General features: G+C 36.5%; 1 protein-coding gene and 1 pseudogene across 1 annotated transcript; both read left to right on the plus strand.

Annotated features, from left to right (window-relative positions):
* The first annotated feature begins 1925 nt into the window (after nt 1-1925).
* On the plus strand, nt 1926-3647 carry LOC132043137 (AT-hook motif nuclear-localized protein 22-like). The gene has a single exon (XM_059433624.1). It carries the CDS (start codon nt 2154-2156, stop codon nt 2820-2822), a length of 669 nt encoding a protein of 222 aa, XP_059289607.1. The 5' UTR covers nt 1926-2153; the 3' UTR covers nt 2823-3647.
* Nucleotides 3648-16444: 12797 nt separating this feature from the next.
* Nucleotides 16445-21679, plus strand: LOC132043151 (uncharacterized; annotated as a pseudogene).
* The last annotated feature ends 623 nt before the right edge of the window (nt 21680-22302 follow it).

Genomic DNA, 22302 nt, shown 5'->3' on the forward strand with positions numbered 1-22302 from the left:
CAGGCTGTATAGTAATTGCATATGGGTTTTTTTGCTCGGCTAGAAGGTTTTTGGCAACACGTCCCCCTTCTTGTATAATCTTTCGGAATAAACAAGGTAGGGGTCAACGCCAAACCCCCCCCCCCCCACAACAACTCAGGCCTACACCTGGTTGGTGGGAAATTGCATTTAAAAAAAAAAAAATAGACAGGTACACATTGCTTCTCATTGGATCAGATTAGCAATCTAAAAAATTTGTGTGTTCTCCATGGTCAATGTTTATTCATACTTCGAAACTCATGTTAAACTTTATTTTTAGTAATCCGCTGAACCACCGTTCATTCAATAATACAGCGCCACATTTATACACCTTCAGCTATGAAATTAATTGTAGGAATTTATACAAAGTGAAAAGAAAAAAGGCAAGAAAATCTTCAGCAATGAGAAGGGAGTCACGAGGGAAATGGACCACATCTAGAAGATGGAGTTGCAAAAAAAATGACCCGCGAGATACGGGGGATTTGACACTTTTCAAGCATAATGGACCCACGGTTGCTAAAACTGAGGAAAATTAAAAAGTTTCACAAGACTTGAGAGTTTGCACAAGATATATAATATGGTCCATGTGGTTATTGGAAAAAAATGAAACACGACCGCCCCCCCCCCCCCCCCCCCACCCACACACCCCGTCCCCACTCCTATAAATAACTTGATAGTGTAAATATTTTTCACTCCATCGATGCATAAAACTTATACTTGTAAAATAGGGCTAATATTACAACTTGTGCTCTTCAATTACTTTCTTTTTACTTTTAGGATTTGCTCATACTTGAAAATACTTGTAAATTAGTTGTATAGAACAAATGACAGCTAGTAAGTAGCAACATATAAGAACACAAAGTTCCATGCAAGTGGTAAGTGAAACATAATACAATATGGTCGGAAGATTTAACTTTGAATAAAAAAGGGAAAAGCTTAACCAATCAAGTATAGCCTCTACGCATGTGAGGAAGAGAAGGTTTTTGTTTTCTTCTTAGTCAACGAAAATGAAGAAAGTTTATGGATCGAGTCATCGAGACAGGCCAACCAAATTGACACAGGGAATTTTAAATACTCAGCGAGGGGTTTAGGGTTTCGACAACTATTCATTTTACATGATATAGTATTTGAGAAGAACGAAACTATAGCAATCAAAAGAAAGACTTAATAACATAGAATAAACATATACTCCTACATGACATGTCACAATCACCCTAAATACCGTGTAATTTTCGTGCTAACTCCTATAAGAGTATATTATTAATGACAAAAAGAGACATTCAATTGAAAATTCAAATACAAAAAGAATAGCCCTTTCATAAGAGTCAAAGATAAAATAATGTCATAAAAAAGTCTATAGAAACCAATGATCAAACCTTGATTGATTTCCTTGTATGCCTCACGGGGAGGGGAGGGAGGACCCATCCACCGCCCTTTTGCACGCGGAATTAACAAAACCAAAGAACAGATACACCACAACCCATATATGGTCAATCTAAGGGTGTTTTTGTAGGAAGGAAAATATATTGTACGAAAAATATTTTTTCAAACAATAACTGAATTTCTTAGTTATTTTCTGGTGTTTAGTAAGTAAGAAGAAAATATTATTCCAAGAATATTTATAATATAATCTTGGCAACTGTGGGATAGAAGGGCCTGGCTGAGGGGGTTGTGATGTTGGGTTGGGAGGAGATGATTAATGTAGAACTTGATTTCTCTACTTTCATATAAGGAGTCATTTTCCTGATTTTTAAGAAATTTATTTTGCTTAAGAAAAAAAAATTCAAAATAGTTTGACCAACCAAATTACAATTGAAAATCGTTTTCCTCCACACCAAACACACCCTAAGTCACTTCTTATTTCTCAAAGCTTATTTAGCTAACCCTAAGACAAAGCTGCCAGCTAGCTTCTTCAAGTGAAGAACATAAATGCTCCCAAATTCACCTCTTCTTATAACAAGTCTATGAGTACCTTGCAATAATCAAGATCCTCCTCAGAAAATAGTCTGAAAGCAAGAAAAAGAGAAAACAAACACACATACTTTTTACCTCCCACCACTATCCATCTTTTGAATCATTACCTCCTTTCCTTACTTAGTACTTCCATTTTTGTAGAAATATTGAAGTAAAAGGCTATGGATGAGGAAGGAGATCCGATGAACAGAAGGCCAAGAGGCAGGCCCGCCGGATCAAAAAACAAGCCCAAGCCTCCCATTATCATCAACCGAGACAGCGCCAATGCCCTCCGAACACATATCATCGAAATCGCTGATGGTTGTGATGTAATGGAAAGCGTTTCCAATTTTTCCAGGAGAAGGCAAAGAGGAGTGTGTATTATGAGTGGAACGGGCAATGTTACTAATGTCAACTTAAAACAACCAGCCTCACCTGGTGAGATTGTAACTCTACACGGTCGATTCGAGATCTTATCATTATCTGGATCATTTCTTCCACCTCCAGCTCCTCCAACAGCTTCAGGGTTGACTATTTATTTAGCTGGAGGACAAGGACAAGTGGTAGGAGGAAGTGTTGTGGGGACGCTTATGGCGTCTGGGCCTGTGGTTATTATGGCTGCTTCATTTAGTAATGCTGCTTATGAAAGGCTTCCATTGGAAGAGGACGATCAGAACCCACTTCCAATGCCTTCACTAGGATCTCCTGGAGGACAACAGCAGCAGCAACACCAACAACAACAATTACTAGGTGACCCTTCGTTGTTTCATGGGACGCCGCCACCAAATCTTCTCAACTCCATTCAGTTACCTCCTGAGGGCTATTGGTCAACAGGCCGACCTCCATTTTAACATGAAGGAATTCATCCAAGGGGTATTCTTTCTCTTTGTTTTTTTTTTTCTTAACTTTCTTCTATTATATTGGGAGATCGGAAAAAGGGAAGAGGCATACTGCGAATTGAACGTACTCACACCTTATTGTGTGGACGATTCCCACCAGCACAACTAGACTATAAGCCTTCGTTGTATTTTGTTTCTTGATTCACTTCTAATTAGCTTAAACTCCCTCTCTCTGTCTACGAGTTCTTAGAAAGTATTTTTGGGAAATGATTTTTTCCGGCCGTTGACCATTTTTGAACTATTTAGTTCGTAACCTCTAGCTTACTTTGATTACATCTTTTCTCTAATAGGATTTTGTATTGTTGGTTTGCCGATGATCAGGTTATATGACAATATGATATGCTTGTAATTTGATCAAATCAACCTTGTAAATTTTCTGTTTACTGGTGAGTTTCCCTTGAGCTAATAAAGAATTTAGATTCTTTCAGCAAGTAAGAGTTTGGGAAATTCTGTGAACCGTACCCCATTTTTTTTTTATGACATTCATTTGAGCAGAAAACTGAGGATACTGCTGTTAATTCCATAATCATGATACTAGGTTGCAGTGAGGAGTACTCATTGAGTATGGCTTTAATTTGTTTCTTGGCAATAGCAGTATATGTACACAAGGTAGCTAACCTCATAGAAGTCTTCTTCGTAATGCTGCAGTGTTACAAATTATTGCATGAATTGAACTTATAACCAGAGAAGTGTTCTAATTTTTCTTTTATCGAGATCTTCCCTAAAGTCAAAATTTGTAAACCCAATATAACGTGAGTTTTCTCCTTTCTTGTTAAATGATACTCTCTCCATTCCATAATAAGTGGTGTTTTAGACTTTTTATTTTGTTTCAAAATAAGTGGTGTTTTAGAATTTCAAGAAGCAATTGATCTTATTCTTCCAAACTTACCCTTATTTATAATCAAGAATCATTAAATAGCTTTTCTTTTTCTAGGCATTAATTAGGGGTAAGTTAGTAAAAACACTCATAATTTCCTAGGAGTAAGCAATTTTTTAAGGGGTGTGGATAAGCAGCAATTTCTTAAGGGGTATCGTTATTCGCTAAAAACATCACATATTATGGAATGGAGGAAGTACCTTGCAAGTACCGGAGAATTCATTTGGATTTAAATTATATTATGCAAAATTTTCTCACACTAAAATTATATCTTGATTTATTAACCCCTGTAGAAGATTGCTTTCCATTTATTAAGGTTATCGATTAATGTCCGTATAGAGAACTACCTGCAGTTATAAGTGATCTGATGTAAAATATTATTTTTGTATCATCAATGCATATAATTTGTAAGAAAATGTATTACTTTTTGGCGCTCCTTGTACCTACTAATAATGCGTAAGAGTATATTGTATCAGTTCTAGTAGCTGTTGACTAATTAAATACACCAAGCTGCCCAAAAATGAGCTTTAATTAAAGAGCGCTGTCGCCTGTCGATATTCTTTCCTGGAGGGTTTTTCTCCAACTGAGCTAAATATCTAGGTGTGGTGATAGAATTGCAATTCTTCGATCACTTAAGTGCTGTGTAAAATTTCTGATGCATATTTCTTTTGAGAAATAAAAGTGTACAGAAGATCACATATTTTTCGATAAAAGTACAACTTTGACAAGCTAGCACTTAGGTCTATAAAAGATTTCCATCCATCATTTAAAAGTGGAAAATATAGATAAGAATCGCTTTCAACTTTCAACTGAGTGATGAGCAAGAATTTGTCGTAATGCAAACACAAGTACATATATGCTTGTACATGATGTATGACAGATTTGAAGTATTATCACGGCCCGCGATAATGAATTTTCGGCCTAATTATCTAAATTTTGAAACAATTAATTTTTTAATTTGACAAAAAAGTGAGTCGCATTTTAATTAGCAAATTTTGAATCGGCCGTGCTTTTCATTAATAAATCTCTACAAAATGTTATTATCTGATTGGTGTCGGCTGCTTTGGAGCATCCTAAAGGTGACTGTGTTAAAGTCTGTTTCACATTGTATAATACAGCTTCAAGACAAGACCAAAAAGAAAAGCTAAGATAAAATAAAATAAAAAAGGAAGCACGATGCATCTAGCGAATAAAGTAAATTTGTTTTGCAAGAAGTTCATCATCAAAGTCAAAGTCAAAACCATATGCTTTTGGTGCGCTATTTTCTTCGAAGTAGAATTGTCCATGTAGGGGCCAAATTTGTCCCTTCGAGAACATCAAATAAAATTGGAGTCGCCAGAATTTGCTTGCCCAAGCCCATATAGTGGCCCAGACTTTGTATACAAGAGTCTTAACAAATGCCACACCACCTAAAAATTTATTCACGCAAAAGTTAGGCCTTAACTTTTATAGCATCCTGCAGAGTAAAAGAAAAACTTGCAAGGCAAGTTATGCCTTAATGCATAATTTCTATATAGAAGTTGTGTCTTGTCCGACATAACTTTTATCTTATGCATAACTTAGAACTACAGCAGTTATGTCTTATAAGTCTAACTTCGAACTACAACATAACTAAATTATGCCTTATAAGGCTTGCAATTTTTTTTTTACTGAGCCGGGATTCAAATCCAGAATCTTGGGATATTTCCGGCCACTTTTTTAAATAAAGGACAAAAATTAAAGACCAACAATGTGAGGGACAAAAATTAAAAACGTCAATTTCTGTCAATAAATTCTCCTAATTATAAATATGTGTGTATTAACAAATTGGTTTAGTTTTTTTGTTTCAACACCAAATCAAACTAAACCTAATCGATTTTTTTAAGTTTATTACCAAATCAAACCTATATCCTTTTTTTTCGAATTAAATCGATTTGATTTAATTTTCAATTTCCTCTAAACGCTCCTAATTGAAATGGCCCTCCGTCATGGATGCACGCCATCCAACCCAGCCAACTGCGTCAAAAGCCAAGTCGAATCTCAGTAGATGTGGGCTTGTGGCATTACACATTTGCAATGGATTCCTAATATTTAGGAATGTGGCACCGACAATTTCCTCTATTTTAGCCCCTGGTTAGAGACATGTCCAATCACTATAGATGGAGGTCGCAATCATATTTTGAGCGAGAAGAAATTACAAGTGTGAAGTCAAGATTTTTACTAAAAATATTTAAAACATAAAGAAGTAAATATATGAATAAGTTGTTATGGAATCGGAAAAACGGAAGAGAAAATTGAAGAGACAATAAACTATAACTCTTTGTATTGATTCTTGAATTGTTTCTTGCATTGAAAAATAAAAGACTACATCTCTACTTATAGAGAAATAAATAAAATAAAAAGAAAAGGGTTAATGCATATGCAATGTTACATCTCGGAGGTTCGGACCGTTGCATTGTGAGTAGACCAACGCGAGCTCTAGGTGATCATGAAGTTCGTATGAGGTTAAGGAAAGTAGTTGACAGTTTTCAGTGCGTACCACAAGATTTTAAAGTCATATGAATCGGTGAAACTAAGTTCGTCAAAGGAAGTGAAATGCAAGTCATTTTTGGAAAGGTTTTCGTAATAATTGAGCTAATATTTATTTAGTAATGTCTTGAGGAAGAGCTATAGGTCCTGTCAGATGGTTAGTGAGTGTTATATAAGTGTCAATAAAGTTACATAAGGATTGGGAGTTGAACGAATCGACGCGAGAAAGTTTCAAAAAATGTTGGGTTGTACGACCACTTATACGGACCGTATAAGTTATACGACCCGTATAATGGTTATAACCATTCCAGAGAAGGGTGCAACCATGGTGGGATTATACGGTCCATTTATACAGACCGTATAAGTTATACGGACCGTATAAATGACCGTATAATCGGGCTGGGCCAGTTTTTTATTTTTTTATATATAGACGACCCTTGCTCATTTATATCATTTCCAACATTTCCCCAAGTCTTAAAAGCTCTACAATCTTCCTCCAAGCATATCCACACAACCCAAAAGAGATCATAGATCAAATAGCAAGAATCAAAGGATCTAAGTGTTGGAAGGCTCACTGGGGTTTGTAGAACTCAAGATTTTCTTTGGTGTTACAGTTGGGGTTTCACTTCAGTGAATGATTTGGTTCAAAGCTTGCTCTTGTGTGATTAAAGTGAGTTTCTATACATATTATTTAGAGTGTCTAGTTATTGATAACTTGATTGAGGGAAAGAAAGCAAAAGAGGATGTCCAAATGTGGGTTTGATGATGTTATGAGTAATAAATTGACTTGAGTTGTAATTGTTAGAGTTCTTTGGGTATAATCTTGCTATGAATGGTAGTAATGATGATGAGGATGTGTGGTACACGTGTGTATATAGAGTTGTATTGAAATTGTTGTTGTGTGTTGGTTATGAAAAGGAGTTTTGGGCGTGTAATGAAGTCTCTTAATGACGAAATTGATGATAATGGTTGACTGGGAGCTATTATATGGCATAATGGAAGTCCATAAAACAAGGGAAATGCTGTCCAATTTTCGCTAGCTCATGAATTATTCTAGTTTGAACTTAAGAGTGTCTTTAAGACTTAACCTTAGTATGATCCTTTTAAATGTAGATCTTGTGAATGTGGAAGGAGAACGTTAAACGATTAAGGAGGCGTTAAGGTATGTTAAGGCTATTGCTTCTTCATTTTGGCATGATTCTATGTTATGAGCCAACAAGCGATTAAATGAGCTTCCATATTACTCTACTCTTAGAAGCACTAGGCGTATTTCAGTCTTTGATATCCCTATACCCCGTATGATTGTTCCTTCTGTTCATAGGTCTTGAGATTACTTATGTTGATGATCTTAGCTAAAAATTTGTCCATCGGAGGTTATATGACCTTATGTCACTCCGAGAGTTCTATGTATACATTTCAGTTATGCATTGCATTCACATACATATGCATATTGACCCATGACCAGAAGGCGTTATATACGTGTCTATTATATGTACATGGGGTATGGGAAAATGGATAGGCGTTATATACGCATTACCACCTGATCGGCTGGTGCACCTTGATGATGATATATGGATCGGTTCATACGTTCCTCGGCACTATTATATGGGATACGGATCAGGCTGAACGTTCCTCGGCACTATGACCTATGTTTATATACATGAGTATGATTATCATTGAGAGCATGCAGATTATGCGCCCACAGAGGCATTTTCAGTTATACAGATACTTGTTCATACAAATTGATGCAGACAGTTAGTTTAGCTTTGAGTTCCAGATTCCGTTCATGATTCTTATGCTTGTACTTATGTTACTCTTATGCCTTACATACTCAGTACATTGTCTGTACTGACTCCCCTATTACTCGGGGGGCTGCGTTCATGTCCAGCTCCGTAGGACCTCTATATCCAGCAGTGGTCAGTGCGCTCCATTTGATCCGGAGCTGCAGTCTATTTTGGTATGCCATTCTTTTGAGATTTATATGCATATGGGTATGATAGGTCCCTGTCCCGTCTTTTCTACAGCTTGATATTCAAGTAGAGGTCTGTAGACAGGTTTATGTCAGATGATGTAGCCTTGTCGGATCCTATTCTTTTGTGTACAGTATATGTAGTGGCCCAGTTGGCTTGCACTGTTCTTTCAGCTTGTATGTATGTAAATGTACAGAGTTCATGATGTCACCCCTTCATGAGGCAGTATGAGATCAGTTTTAGTCACTTATGGGCCCTTGATGTTCAGTATGGTTCAGATATGTGTATAGGTGTGTTTGGTCACTAGATGTCAGACACTCGTCACGACTCATCGGTTTGGGTCGTCACAGAAGTGGTATCAGAGCAGTTCCATTCTAGGATTGTCTACAGACCGTGTCTAGTATAGTCTTGTTTATAGGTGTCTTGTGCACCACTGTCACGACCCAACTAGAGGGCCATGACGGGCACCCGGAGCTAACCTACCGAATACCTCTATGCATACATCTCATAATTATTTCTGGATGGACCCCAAAAGTAGCTCATGGTTGTCATAACCTGTAAGGACATCTACCACAACATAACGATGCATCTCTATATAATCATCAACAATTATGCCCATCATCACCAGCCGACAAGGCTACTAATATATTATACAATAATATGAACCGCTGGAGCTGTAAAACATCTAACTGTACACACACGTCTACGAGCCTCTACATGGAATACAAATGATCATAAGAACCAATACCAAATAGACTGCAGCTCTGAATTAAGTGGAGTGCCCCTGAGAATCTACTGATAAAACACCTACGAGTCTGATCCATCTCCCTGCCTACCTACGGGCATGAGCGCAGCGTCCACAAGAAGGGACGTCAGTACGAATAATGTACTGAGTATGTAAGGCATGAAAATAACATAAGAAGAAACGTGGAACATAACATGAGACCAAGATAACCTGTCATCCGGGAATGGATAATATGTAATGCTTGAATCTTAGAAATCATATGTAAGTAAGCATATATATATATATATATGTGTGTGTGTGTGTGTGTGTGTGTGTGTGTGCCGAGGAACTTATGGCCCGATCCATAAATATAATATGTTAGTGTCGTGGAACGTACTGTCCGATCCATAAATATCATATGTTAGTGCCGAGGAACGTACGGACCAATCCATAAATATAATATGTTAGTGTCGAGGAACGTACGACTTGATCCATAAATATAATATGTTAGTGTCGAGGAACATATGGCCCGATCCATAAATATCATATGTTAGTGCCGAGGAATGTACGGCTCGATCCATAAATATAATATGTTAGTGCCGAGGAACGTACGACCCGATCCATAAATATCATATGTTAGTGCCAAGGAACTACGGCCCGATCCATAAATATCATATGTTAGTGCCAAGGAACTACGGCCCGATCCATAAATATAATATGTTTGTCTTTGAAGAACGTACGACCCGATCCATAAATATAACATGTACGTATATATAATGTAAATAGCATGCATGAAAGCTCATATGAACGCTACAACTTGATCGGAGTGATGTAAGGTTGGTAACCTCCGATTTATATTATGGAGCAATCATTATTGTTATATCTCACCTTGAAGGAACAAGTAACATAAGATGAGATCGACAACAATGAGTAGAATCAAGGAAATCCTGAAATAAACTCAATGATCTCATAATAGCATTAAAACCATGAGCTTTGAAATTTCTAGAATTAAAATCATCATCATAATATTCATCATAGAAAACATCTCATCTTTAGTATCATAAGAAGCTTTTAAGAATCACGAACTTCTAACTTTCACTAGTCACGGCCTACGGGGTTGGGTCGTGACAGTTTAGGGTTCACTTATTTAGGAATCAGCATGTGGTGGTTTGTGTAATTTTGATACCATGCTTGTTTTGTTTCTACTTAGGTGTAGTCCTTCCCTGTCTGTCTTTTATCATTATGTGCCTAATGACTCAATCACTATCGTATTTGGAAAATATGCTAGTGATATAGTTAATCTATGATTCATTACTCTGATTTAGTTAAAAGTGGCCTTTCTTTGTTTAGCTAAATGGCTAGTTGCTAATCTTGCTCAGTTGCTCATAATATTAGCATATAATGGTTACTTTTGCTTCAGTAAACCCTACGATTAGTCTAGAATTCAGGGGCAGCCCACCATGTTTGGATAAAAGCTGTGAATGATTTGTGTCAATCATGTCTAGGCTCATTTAACCATGTTTGTTTTAGCATTGAATTTGTAGTTTAATGGATAAGCTCAGCTAGTTGTTGGTTGCTTAATTGTGTACATGCCTAATCTTAGTCGTGTCTAATACTTATTTGAGGGGAAATTATAACTGATCACTTGATCAATATTGGAGTACTCTCTTGAATTGCAAGAAGTAGGATCGCTCCTTATTTGGTGCTTCAACATCATCTGGTGATAATATCTCTTTATTTTCAATCTCTCCATGTAGTCCCCAAATTTTTTGAATTTTTTTAGCCATTTTGACAATAATATCTCTTCACGTCTCAATTGACTTGCTTCTTCTGTTATGTTACAGTAATATCGTACTACCAAACTATTGTATGCATATAATAATAAAAGCACATAAAATGCATAATTTCATGTCCAAGGAAAACCAACGGAAAAAAAAATGATAACAATGAAATTCAACAAATTTAGAGAGTAAAAAAGAACACCGTAATTTATTACTAAATAAAAAGAATACCCCCCCTCGCCCCACCCCTCCCCTCCCGGAGCCGGAAGCTTCAAATACTACCAACCTCTCTTTTCCATCGCTGGCTGGTATTGATAAATGATAAGAAATTGTCAGAAAGATGCATTATGTGAAAAATTGATTCAAAATGAAAGTTCCTCTTTGGATAATTATGTATGAACAAATAGAAAAAGAATTGAAAAGAGAAACCAGTGTTGGTAAGAATTGGTCACAGAACATAACATTCACCTCGTAACGCCATATATCTATAATTTCAAGCCTTCCACCTTTCAAGATATTTCTCTTTGCCCAGTAAGCAAACTAATGGAATGGTCATTCGCAATAATGAATCATTCTGACCTATATGTCTAACTGATTGCAACACCTCAAATTCTCTTCAATGTACATTATAAGAATGAAGAAAAAACGGTTGGGTAACGTATTGGATTGGCTATTAAAAGGAGTATCGTTGATGATTCGATGTATGAAAATTAATGAGTAATGGAGGAGTAATTTATTTAGCTAAAGTCACCAATTAATACATAATACTTCCATTACGTGGTGTCGTTCATACATTTAGGGAAATGGAAGAGTCAAACTCAACAGCCTTAATCATAGATATGAATGTTTTTGTCGTTTTGTATGCATACCACGAATGTGAAGTAATGTTTATCAATTACTTATTTTGTATATTTACATTTTTGTACAATTAATGTTCAGAAAATATTGAATGACTTACGGGTAAAAAAAGTCGTTCAACATTTGGTGGACATTTTGGTAATTCAATTTTTCAACTTAGGGTCTTTCCACTTTTAGAATAGTATGATATGATATGATGATACACTATATATATAAAAATATAATCCTTCCCAGTTACTCTATTTCACACTAATTGCGGAGAGACGTTGCTGCTAAACATGGCCCAAAAATGGTACATCAGCTGACAAATACTTCATGCTTAGGACTACAAATTACAATTAACACCGCAGTGTTACGAGTTAAAAATGAGATTCATAACTTAGTTGGATTTTTCTTTAATAAAAATTCTAACTTAGCTTGCAGTAATGTCAAAGAGTAAATAAAATGCATCAGTACTCTCAACTATATTAGACTACCAAGTTAATCTGTGCAAGAAAAAATTATTGTTATCAATTTCCTTGCGCAGCCTTAGACAATATTTTATTTTGTTGTCTTTGATTGAAGCTTTGGGTCCCCAAATCCCCATATACAAGAAGTTATTAAACGTTTGGCCTTTTTGTATTATTACCAAAATTTATAATGTGTTTTTTCCGGTGAAAACTGATTAAATCAGAAAATCAATTAGAGATTTGTTTTTATAGGGTTTGAAGACATGTGAGGCGTACCCGATCTTGAAAACTCTTTTATGAGTCCAATTAGCGTGACAGTAAGTACGAGTAAAGCACAATGCGAGATAAAAAGCAAGAAATGATTCAAGAATGTAACTATTTGAAATAATGGATGATCTAGTGTATATTCCTTAGAGAGAAAAGAGAGATAGTGTTAAAAAGTGTGGGCTAGATGATCCTCCCCCACCCCCACCCCCCAAAGATATTCTTATATAAGTCAAAGTTGGACTTTTCAAACCCCTAAGTACAACTGATGTGACCTCTCCGCGGCTCCAATGCCCATACATGCTCCAGCACTTAGACCAATGTTGATTGATGTGACCTGAGTTGGTAGGAGTGGAAGCCAGCTGTAAAGACTCTTCGGACCTTCTGAGCATTGGGTCATGCGAACTCCCCCGGGTGCACTTTTCACCTAATACAATGTGTGACTTATACAAATTAAAATGTATGTTCAATGCAAAAACAGTGCAAGACATATTCTATGATAAGCTACAATTACTAATTGATAACCTGATAAAAATCGTAATTAGCATACTATCACAGGTTAAACCACATTAATAGTGTAAAAAATATTTACATTATCATTATATACTACCTAAAATCCTAATTAATACCGTCTAATACATTTTAGTAGCAAGAGTAACAACACAAAATTTTGAACATAAACAATCAAAGTTTTATAGAACTAGGTAACTTTAAAATGTGTTGGGGATGAGAGAGAAACTCTAACCAATCTCTAAAACCACACTCCCCCCATGACCAAAACCTATAGCCCAGCAATGGAAACTCCACCCTCATTATCACCGGAACCACCCTAATAGAGGACGACCAAAATCCAAAACACAGTTACAAAGAAGTAGTATTAGAGAAAGACAATACCATCTCCAATACATACCAAGACACACTTCACAACAGTGATGTTCAAAATTCAGAAGAAGAAGGAGAAAGTTCTAAAGACTCAATCTGTCTCTCTGAGGAGGAGATGAACAGACTATACCAACAATGGAGAAACTCCTTAATTATTAAAATTTTCAGCAAAAAAAATTCTCCACCACATCGTCAAATCAAAATTGATGGATCTATGGCAACCACTAGAGCACCTAATCCTGGTTGATTTGGATTGGGACATCGTTATTGTTAAATTCCATAAAGAGGAAAACCTCACCAAAGCCCTTGAACAATGTCCGTGGTTTATGTCAGGAAATTTCCTCTCTGTGCGGAAATGGGAGCCAAATTTCGTCCCCAGGGAAACAAACATCTCCTATACGGCGATCTGGCTTATAGTTTCCCAACTACGTACGAATTCTATGATAGGAAAATCCTGGAGAGAGTAGGTAGAAAAATTGGAAAGTTACTCAAAATTAACTTGTGCACATCGTTAACGCTAAGGGGAGGATATGCTACAAATCCCACTGCACATACCGGTAACACAAACAGTTAGCATTGAAAGTCACAACAGGCGGTGATTTATAAGGGTGAAGGAATCCTGTGCAAGGGTTGTGGAAGAATTGGCCACACGGCACAAAAATGCACCTTTGCAACTGAAATTCCAAAAATCGATAAGCTGCAAAAATTCGGAAAGCGACCTACCGAAAAGTGGAGAATGGAAAACAGTAACTTTTCCTAAGAAGAAGAAGCCAATACAAATGAAGGGCAAAGGAAAAGAAGGAAAAAGCATACGGAAAGCAGCCATACCAACCCAGGTAAAATCTTACAATGCAACTACAGGTAAGTTCTTTGAAACCCAGCATTTTAAATTTCAGGCAAAAGCCTTGTCGGAACCTTCCCCAGACGGGGAACCATCAACGAGTAAAGTGAAAGAAAAGGCCCAAGGTAAAAGAAAAATTGACCACATCACCAATGGGCCCAATTATTTTCCTTCACCTAGGACCTATAGACCCAATGTACAATACCCAATAAAATGGACCCCTACGGACTACAATCCTAAAGATTTGGCAGATAGAATCCAAAAAGATCTGTAAATTCGCACCCCACCCCAAACCAAAAAAGTGGAAAAGCAGGTGGGCCCAAGAGTAGGGTATCTAACAAATGCTTCCACACCCAAACCAGTTCCCCATTTGAGTATACCAGAAAACTCTCCACACCCCATGGGGTGGTTTTTCGGCGCTCAAAAATCACCAAACCCCATGGAAGATACTATGTATCTCCACAATCATTCTCCAGCTAGTGGTATGACTGTTGTCCCATCCTAAGATATCAGTATTATGACACATGGTGAAACCCAAACGTCATCGTTTCTTTGAAACGCATCATCGTCCTCAAGAGCAAGCCTAAATAGACCTGAACCTAGCAAATATGGGAGACCGTTGAACCCCCAGCCGAAGAAGCGACACTGTCGATAAGGATAGACAGGATACTGATGCCTTGGCTAGAACTAGCACTGCATGGAGCAAGCTTGACTCTCAAATGTCAAGTGAATCAGACTCTGGTGACACTACTAGTCCAAAACCCCAACTATTTAGCACAAGTGGTAACGGCAAGTCTAAATCAAGGGTTCGAGAACTATGGCAGTCAACTATGGTAAGTAGCAATGTTGCAAGCCCAAAACATGCCAAACTTCTTAATTGGCCAAGTGGGGAAGTTGACGTGGAAATACAATAAGGACATACTATTGGCACAAAACAACCCAGATTTTAACTATTGGCATCTAATAGCCAAAATACAGAATTCCTTCTTAAATATTGGCGTTATATAACCAACTAATTAAATATACAAATTAATTAATTCTCACCTATTAAAAAAGTATCTCCTTGTATCTCCCCATGTTCCCTCTACGTCTGTAAATTTTCAATGATTAACTACTCTTGAAGATTTTTTCAACACCACCAAACAATTGTACATAAGGAAAATTGGGGCAGGAATGTGAAAAAATGAGATCAATTCACACTATATGTACATCCTATTGTGTACCTTATGTATTAACATATAATGTATATCACACAATGTATATCTAACACTTTTCAATGTATCACATGAGTGTTGGCAATATAATGGAATGGGCAATAAATGTATCACATTCTCAATGTATCACATTTTTATATATACAAACTATCTCACATTACTTCTCAATGTAACACTTTATTAGAGCCTAAAATCCTATATACATAGTATTCCATTGGTATGACATATGGATTTAGAACTGTGGAGGACCAGCACACCAGGAAAAACACACATTAGGCAACACACCAACCATAAATAGAAATATGAACTTGCCATAAACTTTGTAACTTTGTTTCTTGGTTCTTTTTTTGACATTTCCTTTAGACTAAAACAGAGAACTAGGGAAGACTTGAGAAGAAAGGGGGATAAAGGGAATTATGTACAAAGAGATGAAAAAAAAAGTTTTAACCAAAAAGAAATCAAATAGCAAAGCTTTAAAGAGGGTTTACCTTCAATGTATTCTTAGATTTAACATTGTATTGCTTCTGAATACCCTTAGTGTTATGAGATTTGACTTTCTCATCATCTTATGTGTATCATCCCCGATTGCAATTTTTTTCCCTTTTCAATTGTATTGTTTTTTTTTTTTAACTCCAAATCTCATCCTCAACTACTCTTGCCTGTGGAGAATACGAATCCCCAAATATCGGATCTTCAAAATCAGAATATCCGGCTACCTTATTGTGTGAAGTTCTTACAACCCCCATAGTTACATGTTTCCTCACCATTGTTTACTTACAAAGTTCAAAACTCAAATGCAAGACAAATAAACTCCAAAATAATTTCTTAAACATAGCATCAAACATCGCTAAAGTATCAGAGTATACATCTGTGGAAGTTTAGATTTCCTGTAAATATACCTAAAGAAAGAAGGAAGAAAGATGGAGCTTATTTGGGAGATAAAAGCAGTTACAGACGTAGAGGGGACATGGGGAGATACAAGGAGATACTTTTTTAATAGGTGAGAATTAATTAATTTGTATATTTAATTAGTTGGTTATATAACGCCAATATTTAAGAAGGAATTCTGTATTTTGGCTATTAGATGCCAATAGTTAAAATCTGGGTTGTTTTGTGCCAATAGTATGTCCTTATTGTATTTCCACATCAATTTCCCATTTTTTTTTAAATTAAATTTTACCCTGCTGGGCCTTTTATTTATTAGATGTAGGAAAATTGTTATGTCCGTTCATTTTTTAGTTGGGTATCTGAGGTTGGGCCATGTTTTTGAGCTCAACCCATGTGTTGAACAATTTAATTTCATGAATACCCAATAGTGCATCTTACATTGCCGCTGGTGCCGCTCTCTCCTCTTCTTCCTTTCCTCCCTCTTTGGCGTTTGCCGCCACCCCTTCCTCCAACTTTCACTGTAAATACCTTTTTGGGTCTTTATTTATACCTTCTAAGTAGTGGAATTTGTGGGTTTTTCTTGTTCAATAAAAGTAGTAGTGAATAGGAACAAACAAAGAAGAAAAATATGCCTCGTACTACCACATTGGAGTCCCCTGGTTGCCCTTCTCTTAGAGCTTTAACTTTTGACATTCTTGGATTAATCAAAGGTAAATGTTTGAGCTTTTAATTAATATGTTTCAATAAAGTTTGAATCTTTTTTCCTAAAAATTGTATTTTTGTTTGAATGGAAATTGACCCTTTTCAGCTCACAATCAGTAGTGCAAAGGGTATTTCTTTTCTTAAAAAATATTTTGTTGGGTGCAGTTATTAAAGCAAAGGGTGAGCAAAAGGAAGCTCCTAAGGTGGTGGAGAGATGGGGGGGAGCCTGATGCTTCAAGGTGTGTTCTTGTCACGTCAATTATAGACCGCCAATTTGACCCTGTAAGTTGTCCCTCTCAACTTCATTATATTATGTATGTGCTATATTATTCTACTTGTGGGCTAATATTCCATTTAGGGGTCGTTTGGTAGAGCGTATAAAAATAGTACTGAATAGGGTGTATTAGTAATGATGAGGTGAGTTATGCGGGGAAGAAAAAGGACTCATATCAGCTCTATTTCTGGTTCTTTTCCAAACACATATTCTGTTAACAGTTTAACATATGTTAGTTTAAAGGAGAAAATGATGGAAAACTTTATACACTCCACACAAGATCGCAAGTAAATCATTAGACAATTACATAAATCTAGAAGATTTGTTAGGGCATTTAACTTGGTCCATAGTAAGAATCAATTGAAGGAAGGAGGGATATTCTAAGTCTTGTTACTTTCTTTATGGCACTTCTCTTAATGAGCCAGAGAGGAAAATAATCGGTAACAGTTTCAGGGACCACAACATTATAAATAAGAAAAGGCAACTCTTCGAGATGACTTTTTATAATAGGTACCTTTTCAGATATAGGCCCATCAATATATCTGAAAATTGTATTGGGTTTCTCATATATGAAGCCCATACGCTATTAACTGATATTTCTATAAATTAACACTTTATTAGATCATAAAAATGGGCTTCTTTAATTGATAGCAATCTATTTACAATTATATTAAATATGTGAGTCCACTAAATAGAGAATTTCTAACAGAAAAATCACACACTTAGGTTAATTGAAGGTCTGATATGCTTAGTCAAATAACACAAGGATCAAAATTGGAATATAGCAATAACTCGGGGACCAAAAGCGCTATTTACCCATTAGTTATACATAGGTTGAAAACACTACCAAACAAGGAATTAATAATACCAAAGTTAATATATGTATTACTTTCTCTAATACATCCTACCAAACGACCCCTTAGTGTTTCTTTTAACTCATTGTGGAATAATGTTTTCTGTATTTGTGTTTCTACATGTATAATGCACGGGTTGGGTGGATAGTTTTATTTGATAGAGAGATGATATTTGTATGTTAAGTTATTGCGTAGGAGTTGTTTCTAGAGCCACTAGGTGTTGTTTGGAGTTGTGAATTTCAGTACACTATCAGTTCTCTCTAGTTTCAGAAAAGGGTGAAAAAGGTTTTAGTTATGGAATATCGCAATGTATAGAAACTCCTATGAAAATTACAAAGAAAAATGTATGAAAGGAAAATGAACGAAAGCTGAAGCTTCGGAAAATGAACCAAAGCTGAAGCTTCTTCCACTATTAAATCAAGTTGGCTGAGGGCCTTTTTTCCTCTTGCACTTTGATAGTGCTTTGTACTTCGGAGGACTTTTGGTCTGATTTGCTTGTTAATGGAATGGATAGTTCTTGTCATTAACCCAAACGTCAAGATAAGAGAGAAAGCAAAAATGTCAGGAAGAAACAGAACAAAACAATTATGTTTCCTCCATGTTAGGGATTGAGGCATTTCAAGTGACAGCTTGGCTCAATTTTAGGTTGTATGCTTTATGTAGACATGCTTATTGCTTAAAATTAAACCCAATCGAGGATTATAGTTTCTTAGTGCTGGCATCTTCCAGTAAATCATCTAGCTATATAGCATGCAGATATCATATTAGAACTGATCTCCATAAAATTTAGATATTCATCTTCTAAAGATAATAATTTAGCCTTTGAGTGGCAACTGCTTCTACGAAACTACTTGGCTTGTGAGATATCTAACCATTGTGGTTTTTAATAATTTTTTGTAGCTTCTAGGTGTAGCAAGAAGAAATGGCTTGGTAAGCACTTTTTCTTTGATCAAAATCAAGATAAATGAAGTTTTGTTTTCTTGAGTGTTGAGCAGCACCCTTTACTACTTTTATACTGCACAGATTGAGGTGCTTAGTCCTGTCAATGGAAATGTTTGTGCATCCATTTCAAATCAAAATCAAAGTGATAAAATATCTGAAGATAATTCTGTTATCGGCTTGCATCTATTCAGAAAAGAGAGGCAGGACTCATCATCAAGGTACTGTCTTCAACCTGCTTTTGGAAGTATCTTATCCTGGTTAGCTCATTGAGTCACCAACTTGTTAAAGTGAACGTTCTTAGACATGGATAAAAATGCATTGCTCAATAGCCCATTTTCCTGGGTGCTCCAATTATTTTAAATATGCAACTCTCCAGTTCTTGATTGGTGCGGAAGGTAGACTGTCCTGTTCAAATGTGCTATTGACTCTTGAATTGGTAATGATATCCCTGGAGGTTGTTTGGCTTTGCACAAGGGATGTGGTGGTTCCTATGAGGACAAGTTTGTACTTTTCGTTAAGTTGTAAATAGGATTGTTACGCTGCAGTTATTAGTTGTAAACAATATGATTGATATTGGTATTTGTGTGAGACTAGAAATAAGATAGGGAAAAAAGGAGGGAGTGTATAAGGTGATGATCCAAAGGAATAATAAAAAGAAATAAGAGTTTGCATTGGTTGAGGTTTGAGAATACACGAGTTTCCGCACTCTGTTTTCTTTTTAGGTAGGCACCTCTTGGATATGAGGATGGATAGACTATAGGGGAGGATAGGGAAGTGGAAGAATAAGAGGGATAAAGGTAAATGTAAAAGGCTATTTTTTCTTGATCTCGACTGATGATCGTGCTGTTTCTGATGTTAATATGTGTTAGCAAGACCCTTCGCTAGTACCTTATATAAAAAAAAAATAGCAAGACCCTTCGCTAGTTAGCCAGGGGCAAAATATGAACCTAATATGGAGTCTGGTCTTCCGAGTGATCAGTGGCCCTAAATATGAACCAAACATTGGCGAAGAGTTAATCCCCTAATATCCCATTTGCTATCCCTGACTAAGAAACCTCTTATGATAATATCTACACATAGTTAATAACTTGGAATTCTCAGGTAAGTGTTAGCACCTGTATACAGTTTCCCTTCTGCAGTGTGCCTAAAGTGGAATAATTGATGGCTACTAAATTCAATTAATATTTCCTGATATCCACAGCCAACGTATTCAATAGTGGTGAGCAAAACAACCTAGTTTTTGATAATGAGTTACTAAATGTGGGTTAGTAACTAGCACTCTTTTACTTGATTAAAAAAAAAGTAACTAGCACCCCAAGCGAAGTGCTTTCAATGTGTTGGCAATGAGTTAACAAGGATGCGGCTTGGAAGATGCATTTAATGTAAATCTCACCCAGAGTAAAATAGGCTCGTTCCTAAATTCCTTCGTGTTACATTTGTATATTTTCTTATACATTTATAGGTCATGTACCCTGCTTACGTGCACAATAAAAGGACAAGCAAGCATGAAGTGTGTTAAAATGTCAAAATCATCTGAAGATTCTGGTGTTAAAGGTACACAAACGGCATGGAATGTTAGTGGTTCAGGCACCATTTTATGCTCCAAGGTTGACGCAGATGAAAACTATGCATTGTTTGTTGGGTGAGTAACGGTGAATATTGGGTTCTGCAAGATAACCTTAATGGTGGAAAATAGAATGATTGTTATGACTTATTTGATATTTCAGGAAGGGCGTTGAGGTTAATGTATGGGATCTGAACCAGTGTGCTAAATTTGGACTGCAAAATCTGTGAGATCCACCGTCATACTGTGTAGCATTTGTAGTTGAGAAAGAATTGATTGCTTATACCAAAATTTGTTATTTTAAATGTTTATTCCAGCCAGCAAAAAATAGCCTTGTTATATTCACCCCAACTTGGTTTACATCTGCAACTTTCTTGTGCAAAGATGACCACCGCAAATTTGTTGCAGGCACGAACAGTCACCAGGTATTTTGTTTTCTTAGCTAATATTTCTCATTGCCTCTGTTAAGCATGTGCTTTTCCTTTGTATCAAGAGACCAATTTTGATGCAATGGATTCATACTTCTCTTTCCAGGAAGGACTCCATGCAATTTTATTATTGCATTTTTTGACTAACACTAGGAATTCTCTCGCATTTGTGAGACCAAAAGAAATTTTTTAGGACCACTTCTTTCTTGGAGTGGGTAGAGGGACGAGTGAATGGAAATGGAGACAGGAAAGGTGGGTCCAAGAAATAAACCAACAAGGTTCCCAAATGGGTGAGCTGATTCTAGTGTTGGATGGTTTATAACTTTTCGGCTCTCATAAGTTAGTGATACTCCAAAATGCCATATTGTACATTTTAAGCCGGTATCGTCTTTGAAATAGATTGGACACACCCAGTAAATTCCTTTTGAATCATTTTTTGTCCTTTACTTTTTTTCATAAATTCTTACGGTGCTGCTGCTCAAATGGACTGGTCTATAATTTTCCCTTCAAATGGACTGGTCTTTAATTTCTGCCCTTCAAATGGGCTGGTCTTTAATTTTTGCCCTTCAAAATTGAAATTATGCCTAGCGGGGCATAAGTTATTTAAGAGATTGTGGTGCTCCCCCTTTGTTATACTATCAACTACAGAGACCCTATATCTTATTGTTGTAGGCTATGTGTCTACCAAACAGTATATGAAGGACCTGGTTGTGTACCAGTTTCCTTACGCAGTGCAGTGCAAGAATCAGCGCAGTATTTTTACTTGGAAAACTCCTTGCTCAAGGGATTAAAAATCACGACCTACCCCAGTAGGGTTTCAACTCCACTACACCGAGCAACTTTAGGTTACAACTCTATCGTAAGCTAGGAATTAACTCCCATAATCCTTCACCCTTACAATAAAGCTTATGCAACCTAGGAACTAACCCCATAGTCCCTCCACACTTGCAGTACTAACGCTTGCGGAAACACACTTCTCGCAAGTACACTTTGAGACTTTTAAGATACCTACAAACAGCTTCTCAAACAAGAAGTGTAGGTTTTCAATTTAAGCACAAAATGAACAAGGATTTACAAAAACCTAAAGAACATAGACTAAACTCATATCAGGATCTGGTTTTTTAGCTTGAAAGTAACTTTGTTCTTGAGAGATCTTGAGAACTTATGTCGGCAGCTTTGCACGATTTAGATTAGGATTTCAAGTCTACTCAATATGTTGCCATCATGTTATATATATATAGTGGGAGCATGTGGGGTGAAAAGAGAGCACTCTTCAATTTTGACCTAAAGCATGGGCCAAACTCACTGATGTACTTGTGTGCAGCAAGTGGCTTGGCTTTATAGTTATTCTCTACTGACGGTGGTAGGTGCACAGAGAGCAGATTACAAACCAGGTTTCTATCTGGTTTTGA

The sequence above is a fragment of the Lycium ferocissimum genome, unplaced genomic scaffold (assembly GCF_029784015.1).
Source record: "Lycium ferocissimum isolate CSIRO_LF1 unplaced genomic scaffold, AGI_CSIRO_Lferr_CH_V1 ctg215, whole genome shotgun sequence".
Taxonomy (NCBI): domain Eukaryota; kingdom Viridiplantae; phylum Streptophyta; class Magnoliopsida; order Solanales; family Solanaceae; genus Lycium; species Lycium ferocissimum.

Excerpts from the sequence above, each read along its gene's own strand:
- LOC132043137 (XM_059433624.1), top strand. The coding sequence starts at position 2,154 with ATGGATGAGGAAGGAGATCCGATGAACAGAAGGCCAAGAGGCAGGCCC.